General features: G+C 60.1%; 2 protein-coding genes across 2 annotated transcripts in view; both read left to right on the top strand.

Moving 5' to 3' along the window:
• RFX5 (regulatory factor X5) overlaps positions 1 to 5,267 on the top strand; it is a 9,873-nt gene extending 4,606 nt beyond the window's left edge. The window contains exons 6-12 of the mRNA XM_062511254.1: positions 1,761 to 1,842; positions 2,342 to 2,543; positions 3,004 to 3,101; positions 3,205 to 3,464; positions 3,519 to 3,644; positions 4,824 to 5,022; positions 5,235 to 5,267. Of these exons, the coding sequence (XP_062367238.1) occupies positions 1,761 to 1,842; positions 2,342 to 2,543; positions 3,004 to 3,101; positions 3,205 to 3,464; positions 3,519 to 3,644; positions 4,824 to 5,022; positions 5,235 to 5,267 (1,000 nt within the window). The remainder of the gene's footprint in view (positions 1 to 1,760; positions 1,843 to 2,341; positions 2,544 to 3,003; positions 3,102 to 3,204; positions 3,465 to 3,518; positions 3,645 to 4,823; positions 5,023 to 5,234) is intronic.
• Positions 5,268 to 7,209: 1,942 nt separating this feature from the next.
• LOC134055123 (putative per-hexamer repeat protein 5) lies at positions 7,210 to 9,567 on the top strand. The gene has a single exon (XM_062511253.1). It carries the CDS (start codon positions 7,210 to 7,212, stop codon positions 9,565 to 9,567), a length of 2,358 nt encoding a protein of 785 aa, XP_062367237.1.
• The last annotated feature ends 188 nt before the right edge of the window (positions 9,568 to 9,755 follow it).

Raw genomic sequence — 9,755 nt, 5'->3', positions numbered from 1 at the left:
TTCTGTCCTGAATTCTGTCCTGAAGTCTTTCCTGAATTCTGTCCTGAATTCTGTCCTGAATTCTGTCCTGAATTCTGTCCCGAATTCTGTCCTGAATTCTGTCCTGAAGTCTTTCCTGAATTCTGTCCTGAATTCTGTCCTGAATTCTGTCCTGAATTCTGTCCCGAATTCTGTCCTGAATTCTTTCCTGAATTCTGTCCTGAATTCTGTCCTGAATTCTGTCCTGAATTCTTTCCTGAATTCTGTCCTGAATTCTGTCCTGAATTCTGTCCTGAATTCTGTCCCGAATTCTGTCCCGAATTCTGTCCTGAATTCTGTCCTGAATTCTGTCCCGAATTCTGTTCCGAATTCTGTCCTGAATTCTTTCCTGAATTCTGTCCTGAATTCTGTCCTGAATTCTTTCCTGAATTCTTTCCTGAATTCTGTCCCAAATTCTGTCCTGAATTCTATCCTGAATTCTGTCCTGAATTCTGTCCTGAATTCTGTCCTGAATTCTGTCCCGAATTCTGTTCCGAATTCTGTCCTGAATTCTTTCCTGAATTCTGTCCTGAATTCTGTCCTGAATTCTTTCCTGAATTCTTTCCTGAATTCTGTCCCAAATTCTGTCCTGAATTCTATCCTGAATTCTGTCCTGAATTCTGTCCTGAATTCTGTCCTGAATTCTATCCTGAATTCTGTCCTGAATTCTGTCCCGAATTCTGTCCCGAATTCTGTCCTGAATTCTGTCCTGAATTCTGTCCTGAATTCTATCCTGAATTCTGTCCTGAATTCTTTCCTGAATTCTGTCCCGAATTCTGTCCTGAATTCTGTCCTGAATTCTTTCCTGAATTCTTTCCTGAATTCTTTCCTGAATTTTTTTTCCTGAATTTTTTCGTGATTTTTTTCCTGAACTTTTTCCTGAATTTTTTCCTGAATTTTTTCGTGAATTCTTTCCTGAATTTTTTCGTGAATTTTTTCCTGAATTTTTTTTCCTGAATTTTTTCGTGATTTTTTTTTTTCTGAATTTTTTCGTGATTTTTTTTCTGAATTTTTTCGTGATTTTTTTTTTTTTCGGAATTTTTTCCTGAATTTTTTCGTGAATTTTTTCCTGAATTTTTTAATGATTTTTTTTTTTCCTGAATTTTTTTCCGGAATTTTTTTTCCAGAATTTTTTTGTGAATTTTTTCGTGAATTTTTTCCTTAATTTTTTCCTGGTTTTTTTCCTGAATTTTTTCGTGATTTTTTTTCTGAGTTTTTTTCCTGAATTTTTTCCTGAATTTTTTCGTGATTTTTTTTCTGAATTTTTTCCTGAATTTTTTCTGAATTTTTTCGTGATTTTTTTTTTTTCTGAATTTTTTCCTGAATTTTTTCCTGATTATTTTTTCCTGAATTTTTTTTCCTGAATTTTTTTTCCTGAATTTTTTCGTGAATTTTTTCCTGTTTTTTTTCCTGAATTTTTTCCTGAATTTTTTCCTGAATTTTTTCCTGAATTTTTTCCTAAATTTTTCCATTTTTTGCATTTTTCCCACATCTTTTCTCTTTTCCCCCTCTTTTTTCCCATTTTCCCATTTTTCCCCCATATTTTCCCATTTTTCCCCACATATTTTCCCATTTCCCCCCCCATATTTTCCCATTTCCCCCCCCATATTTTCCCATTTTCCCCACCATATTTTCCCATTTTTTTTCCCATTTCCCCCCATTTTTTCCCATTCCTGAGGGTTCTCCAGGGGTTCCTCCCCATTTTTTATCTTTTTTGGGAATGATCCTTGACTCTTCCCCACGTACTGCTACGGCGGCATCCGGAGGAAGACGGTGGTGAGCCTTCCTCCCCTGCCCAGCCTGGACCTCAAAGTCACCGAGACCGTGAGTGCTCCCTGTCCCTGTCCCTGTCCCTGTCCCTGTCCCTGTCCCTGTCCCTGTCCCTGTCCTCTGTCCCTGTCCCTGTCCCCTGTCCCTGTCCCTGTCCCTGTCCCTGTCCCTGTCCCCTGTCCCTGTCCCCTGTCCCTGTCCCTGTCCCCTGTCCCTGTCCCTCTCTCATGTCCCTGTCCCTCTCTCATGTCCCTGTCCCCTCAGCAGTCGGAGCTCTCCGAGCTGGTGCACTCGTACAGCACGGAGGTGATGGAGGCCGCCTGTGCCTCCCTGTCCCTGTCCCTGTCCCTGTCCCTGTCCCTCTCTCATGTCCCTGTCCCCTCAGCAGTCGGAGCTCTCCGAGCTGGTGCACTCATACAGCACGGAGGTGATGGAGGCCGCCTGTGCCTCCCTGTCCCTGTCCCTGTCCCCTGTCCCTGTCCCTGTCCCCTGTCCCCTGTCCCCTGTCCCCTGTCCCTGTCCCTGTCCCTCTCTCATGTCCCTGTCCCCTCAGCAGTCGGAGCTCTCCGAGCTGGTGCACTCGTACAGCACGGAGGTGATGGAGGCCGCCTGTGCCCTGACGTGTGACTGGGCTGAGAAGATCCTCAAGCGCTCCTTCAACAGCATCGTGGAGGTGGCGCAGTTCCTGCTGCAGCAGCACATCATCAGCTCCCGCTGCGCCCACGCCGACCTGCTCATGGCCATGGTGCTCTCGGGTCTGTGCTGGGGACAATGGGGACGATGGGGACGATGGGGACGATGGGGACGATGGGGACGATGGGGACAATGGGGATAATGGGGACGATGGGGACGATGGGGACGATGGGGATATTGGGGATGATGGGGATATTGGGGATACTGGGGGTACTGGGGATACTGGGACACTGTAACCCTGTCCCCATTCACAATGTCCCCTGTCCCCATTCCCAGTGTCCCCTGTCCCAGTGTCCCCTGTCCCCACTCCCAGTGTCCCCTCTCCCAGTGTCCCCTGTCCCCACTCCCAGTGTCCCCATTCCCAGTGTCCCCTGTCCCAGTGTCCCCTGTCCCCATTCCCAGTGTCCCCTCTCCCAGTGTCCGCTGTCCCCACTCCCAGTGTCCCCATTCCCAGTGTCCCCATTCCCAGTGTCCCCTGTCCCAGTGTCCCCTGTCCCCCGCTCACGTCCCCTCCTCCCACAGAAAACACGGACAAACCCCCCCAGGACCCCCGCCCTCCCGCACCCCCCAAAAAGAACGGCCTGGACCCCCAGGACAGCAGCGACCGTGGCCAGGACCAGGTGAGCCCCCCCCCCCCCCCTCAACCCCCGACCCCACCCCTCCCAAGAGCCAGGTGGACGCTCACAGGTGTCCCCAACCCCGATGTCACCTCCCTTCCCTCAGGCCAAGAAGGACGCTGTCCCCAAAGGCCACGTCCAGCCTCGACCGGACAAGAAGAAAGCCCAGGAGCCCCCCAGGGCGGCCAGTAGCCCCCAGGTGAACGCCTTGGTGGCCCGCTTGCCCCTCCTGCTGCCCCGCATCCCCCCCTCCGAGCGACCCCCGGCCCCCGGGGCCGCCCCGGCGCGTTCGTCCCCTCCCGTGCTGGTCCCCAAATTAACGGCGGCTCCTCTGGGCGGTGGCACGGTGAAGGTGGCGCTGCCGCTGCCCGTGGGCACCGCGCTGGCCCCGGGTGCCAGCGGGTCCCCGGGGCTGCTGAGCCCTCCCGGGGCCATCCCCGTGCTCAATGTGCTGCTGCCCGGTGTGGGGGTCCCCACGGCTGAGACCCCCGGGGGTAGCGCCAGGCAGGGAGGGGACAGCGAGGGACAACGAGCCAAGGCCACCAAGCGTGTCCTGGAGGGAGGAGGGGACAGAGGGGACAGAGGGGAGGGGCACAAGAGGAGGAGGGGGAGGCCCCGGAAGAGGCCGGGGGAGGTGACGGGGTCACCCGAGGACGTGGATGTCCCCAAGGGGGATGAGGGTGGGGATTCGCCCCCAGGGGGGTCACCCGGGGGTGGCAGTGCCACTGTGGCCGGTGGGGACAGGGGTGGTGCTGGTGAGGGGGGTGGGGACAGCATGGATGTTGATAGTGACATGGTGGGTGGTGGGGACAGCACGGGTGGTGGCAGTGCCACTGTCCCCCTTGGAGACAGTTCGGGTGGTGGCAGTGCCACTGTGCCACCTGGGGACAGCCCGGGTGGTGGCAGTGCCACTGTCCCACTTGGGGACAGCCCGGGTGGTGGCAGTGCCACTGTGCCACCTGGGGACAGCACAGGTGGTGGCAGTGCCACTGTCCCCCTTGGAGACAGTTTGGGTGGTGGCAGTGCCACTGTGCCACCTGGGGACAGCCCGGGTGGTGGCAGTGCCACTGTCCCACTTGGGGACAGCCCGGGTGGTGGCAGTGCCACTGTGCCACCTGGGGACAGCACAGGTGGTGGCAGTGCCACTGTCCCCCTTGGAGACAGTTTGGGTGGTGGCAGTGCCACTGTCCCACTTGGGGACAGCACGGGTGGTGGCAGTGCCACTGTCCCCCTTGGAGACAGTTCGGGTGGTGGCAGTGCCACTGTCCCACTTGGGGACAGCCCGGGTGGTGGCAGTGCCACTGTGCCACCTGGGGACAGCACAGGTGGTGGCAGTGCCACTGTCCCCCTTGGAGACAGTTTGGGTGGTGGCAGTGCCACTGTCCCACTTGGGGACAGCACGGGTGGTGGCAGTGCCACTGTCCCCCTTGGAGACAGTTCGGGTGGTGGCAGTGCCACTGTCCCACTTGGGGACAGCCCGGGTGGTGGCAGTGCCACTGTCCCACTTGGGGACAGCCCAGACAATGGCAGTGTCACCATCCCCCTTGGGGACAGCATGGTCAGTGGCAATGCCAGTGTGGTCCTTGGGGACAGCCCAGACAATGGCAGTGCCACTGCCCCCCTTGGGGACAGCCTGGCTGGGGACAGTGTCATTGTCCCCCCTTGGGACAGCCCGGTCAGTGACAGTGCCAGTGTCCTTGCTGGTGGCCCTCCTGGTGGTGGCAGTGCCACTGTCCCTGTCAGTGACAAACCGGTCACTGTCAGTGCCACCACCCCTGTCAGGGACAGCCCAGCCAGGGCCAGTGACACTGGGGACAGGCGGCTCACAGGCAGTGCCACCACTGAGGACAGGCCAGGGGCTGGCAGTGCCACTGTCGCAGTCAGGGACAGCTCACCCGTGGCCAGTGACATTGGGGACAGGCCGGTCAGTGGCAGTGCCACCCTCCCTGTCAGGGACAGCCCCTTCATGGGCAGTGCCACCACTGGGGACAGGCCTGTCACCAGGAGTGCCACCATTCCCAGCAGGGACAGCCCAGCTGGTGGCAGTGCCACTGTCCCCAGTAAGGACCTCTCATCGAGGGCCAGTGGCACTCCTGGGGACAGGCCTGTCACTGGCAGTGTCATTGTCCCCGTCAGGGACAGCCCCTCCAGGGCCAGTGGCGCTGCTAGGGACAGGCCAGTCACCAGGAGTGCCACTGTCCCCACAGCTGGTGGCAGTGCCACCATCCCTGTCAAGGACAATCTGTCCGGGGGCAGTGCCACCGCTGGGGACAGCTCCTCTCAGGACGGTGCCACCATCCCTGTCAAGAACAGCTCAGCCAGGGACAATGTCACTGGGGACAGGCTGGTCAGTGGCACTGCCACCATCCCTGTCGGGGACAGCACAGCTGGTGGCAGTGCCACTGTCCCTGTCCCTGTCACAGACAGCTCAGCCGGGGCCAGGGCCACCAGTGGGGACAGGCCAAGCAGTGGTGGCCCTGTCCCTGTCAAGGACGAGCCTGTCACTGTCAGTGCCACCATCCCCGTCAAGGACAGCTCATCCCCAGGCAGTGGCACTACTGGGGACAGGCCTGTCCCCGGGAGTGCCACTGTCCCCATCAAGGACAGCACAGCTGGTGGCAGTGCCACTGTCCCTGTCAAGGACGAGCTGGTCACTGGTAGTGCCAGCACTGGGGACAGGCCGGTCACTAGGAGTGTCACTGTCCCCATGGCTGGTGGCAGTGTCCCTGTCGAGGACAGTCCATCCCAGGGCAGTGCCACCACTGGGGACAGGCCCGTCACTGGCAGTGCCACCATCCCTGTCAGGGACAGCTCACCCAGGGCCAGTGGCACCACTGGGGACAGGCCTGTCACCAGGAGTGCCACTGTCCCCATCCGGGACAGCACAGCTGGTGGCAGTGCCACTGTCCCTGTCAAGGCCAGTCCATCCAGGGGCAGTGCCACCGTCCCTGTCAGGGACAAGCTGGTCAGTGGCAGTGCCACCACTGGGGACAGGCCTGTCACCAGGAGTGCCACCATTCCCAGCAGGGATAGCCCAGCTGGTGGCAGTGCCACCATTCCCAGCAGAGTCAGCTCATCCAGCAGTAGTGCCACCACTGGGGACAGGCTGCTCACTGGCACTGCCACCATCCCAGTCAGGGACAAGCCTGTCACCGGTGGTGCCACTGTCCCAGTTAAGGACAGCTCCTCCAGGGGCAGTGCCACCTCTGGGGACGGGCTGGGCAGGGGCAGTGGCAGTGTCCCCATCAGGGACAGGTCACCCAGAGACCGTGGCAGCGGGGACAGGCCGGGCAGGGGCAGTGCCACCACTGGGGACAGGATGGTCAGAGACAGTGCCACCCCTGGGGACAGACCGGGCAGGGGCAGTGCCACCGTCCCCATCAGGGACAGGTCACCCAGAGATGGTGGCACTGGGGACAGACTGGGCAGGGGCAGTGCCACTGTCCCGGTCATGGGAGGTAGCACCATCAAGGTCAGGCTGGTCAGGAGCAGTGGCACTGTCCCCATCAGGGACAGCTCAGCTGGTGGCAGTGCCACCGTCCCTGTCAGGGACAGGTCACTGAGAGTCAGTGCCACCACTGGGGACAGGCTGGGCAGGGGCAGTGCCACCGTCCCTGGCAGGGACAGCACAGCCAGGGCCACTGCTGTTGGGGACAGGTCTGTCAGGAGCAGTGCCAGGTCTGTCAGAGAGAGTGGCACTGGGGACAGGCCAGGACGGGGCAGTGCCACCGTCCCTGTCAGGGACAGGTCACCCAGAGACAGTGGCATTGGGGACAGGCCATGCAGGGGCAGTGCCACCACTGGGGACAGGCCAGGACGGGGCAGTGGCACTGTCCCTATCAGGGACAGGTCACCCAGGGCTGGTGGCAGTGGGGACAGGAGCCGTGGCACCCCTGGGGACAGGCCAGTCAGTGGCAGTGCCACCATACCCGTGAGGGACAGGCCACCCAGGGCTAGTGGCAGTGGGGTCAGGGTGGTCAGTGGCAGTGCCACCATGCCCATCAGGGACAGGTCACCCAGGGCCACTGACACTGGGGACAGGCCAGGCAGGGGCAGTGCCACTGTCCCTGTCAGGGACAACCCAGCTGGGTGCAGTGGCACTGTCAGGGACATGCCAGTCTCTGGTAGTGCCACTGTCCCCGTTGGGGACAGGCTGGTCACTGATAGTGGCACCCTTGGGGACAGTGGCACCCTTGGGGACAGGCTGGTCACTGACAGTGGCACTGTTGGGGACAGTGGCACCCTTGGGGACAGTGGCACCCTTGGGGACAGGCTGGTCACTGATAGTGGCACCGTTGGGGACAGTGGCACCGTTGGGGACAGTGGCACCCTTGGGGACAGGCTGGTCACTGACAGTGGCACCATTGGGGACAGTGGCACCGTTGGGGACAGTGGCATCACTGGGGACAGGCTGGTCACTGATAGTGGCACCCTTGGGGACAGTGGCACCGTTGGGGACAGGCTGGTCACTGATAGTGGCACCCTTGGGGACAGTGGCACCCTTGGGGACAGGCTGGTCACTGACAGTGGCACTGTTGGGGACAGTGGCACCCTTGGGGACAGGCTGGTCACTGACAGTGGCACTGTTGGGGACAGTGGCACCGTTGGGGACAGGCTGGTCACTGATAGTGGCACCCTTGGGGACAGTGGCACCCTTGGGGACAGGCTGGTCACTGATAGTGGCACCCTTGGGGACAGTGGCACCCTTGGGGACAGGCTGGTCACTGACAGTGGCACCGTTGGGGACAGTGGCACCCTTGGGGACAGTGGCACCGTTGGGGACAGTGGCATCACTGGGGACAGGCTGGTCACTGATAGTGGCACCGTTGGGGACAGGCTGGTCACTGATAGTGGCACTGTTGGGGACAGTGGCACCATTGGGGACAGTGGCACCGTTGGGGACAGGCTGGTCACTGATAGTGGCACTGTTGGGGACAGTGGCACCATTGGGGACAGTGGCACCGTTGGGGACAGGCTGGTCACTGACAGTGGCATCACTGGGGACAGGCTGGTCACTGACAGTGGCACTGTTGGGGACAGTGGCACCGTTGGGGACAGGCTGGTCACTGATAGTGGCACCATTGGGGACAGTGGCACCGTTGGGGACAGGCTGGTCACCGACAGTGGCACCGTTGGGGACAGTGGCACCGTTGGGGACAGTGGCACCGTTGGGGACAGGCTGGTCACCGACAGTGGCACTCCTCCTGCCAGGGACTGTCCCTCCAGGAACAGTGACACTCCTGGTGACATTCTGGTCACTGGCAGTGCCACTGTCCCCGTCAGGGACAGCCTATCCAGGGGCACTGCCACCATCGTGGACACGCCCGTCACCGCCAGTGCCACCATCCCAGTTAGGGACAGCCCATTCTGGACCAGTGGCCCCACTGGGGACAGCAGTGCCACTGTCCCCATCAGGGATTGCCCATCCAGGGGCACTGCCACCATCGTGGACGCGCTGGTCACCCTCAGTGGCACCGTGATGGACAGGAGGATCCTGGGCACTGTCACGGTCCCCGTCAAGGCCAGCCTGTCCAGGGGCACTGTCACCATCGTGGACACGCCCGTCTTTGTCAGTGCCACCGTCCTGGTCGGGGAATCCATCCCCAGGGTCACTGCCACCATCGTGGAGTCCAAGGTGGCAGGCCATGCCATCCTCCCCCTCGGGGACACGCTGGCTTGTGGCAGTGCCACCATCCCTGTCAGGGGGTGCCCGTCCAGGGACGGTGCCACCACTGGGGACAGGCCTGAGAGTGACAGTGCCACTGTCACTGTTAGAGAGTGCCCGTCAAGGGGCAGCGCCACCATCGGGGACAGGGATGGCAGTGCCACCATCCCTGACAGGGACTGGTCAGGAAGGGGCAATGCCAGCCCTGGGGACAGGCCTGAGAGTGACAGTGCCACTGTCACCATCAGGGAGTGCCCATCCAGGGACAGTGCCAGCCCTGGGGACAGGCCTGGCAGTGCCACCACTGGGGACAGACCTGGCAGTGCCACCATCCCTATCAGGGAGTGCCCATCCAGGGACAGTGCCAGCCCTGGGGACAGGCCTGGCAGTGTCACCACTGGGGACAGACCTGGCAGTGCCACCATCCCTATCAGGGAGTGCCCATCCAGGGACAGTGCCAGCCCTGGGGACAGGCCTGGCAGTGTCACCACTGGGGACAGACCTGGCAGTGCCACCATCCCTGTCAGAGAGTGCCCATCCAGGGACAGTGCCAGCCCTGGGGACAGGCCTGGCAGTGCCACCACTGGGGACAGGCCTGGCAGTGTCACCGTGCCCTCCAGGCCCATCACGCCCGCCCGTGTCAGTGTCATCAGGGATGGCAGGACGGGTGCCAGGGTGGCACCGTGGGGTCACAGCCAGGCCGGGTCCCCCCTTGGGGACACGCAGGGACAGCCCCACTGCGGGCACCGCGAGGGACACGCGAGGGCGGGCACAGGGACGGGGTCCCCTGCGCCACACCAGTAAAAACCAGTCACTCCAGTGCTGCTGTCGTGTGTGTGTGTGTGAGCCTGGGCACTGGGAAGGGACAGTGGGAGTGGGGACACTGGCACTGGGCAGGGACATTGACACTGGGCAGGGACATTGACACTGGAAGGGGACATTGACACTGGAAGGGGACATTGGTACTGGGAGGGGACATTGGAAGTGGGAAG

This window comes from Cinclus cinclus, chromosome 31 (assembly GCF_963662255.1).
Source record: "Cinclus cinclus chromosome 31, bCinCin1.1, whole genome shotgun sequence".
Lineage (NCBI taxonomy): Eukaryota > Metazoa > Chordata > Aves > Passeriformes > Cinclidae > Cinclus > Cinclus cinclus.
The sequence above is the reverse complement of the archived record's forward strand: the minus strand, read 5'-3'. Positions and strand labels throughout refer to the sequence as shown.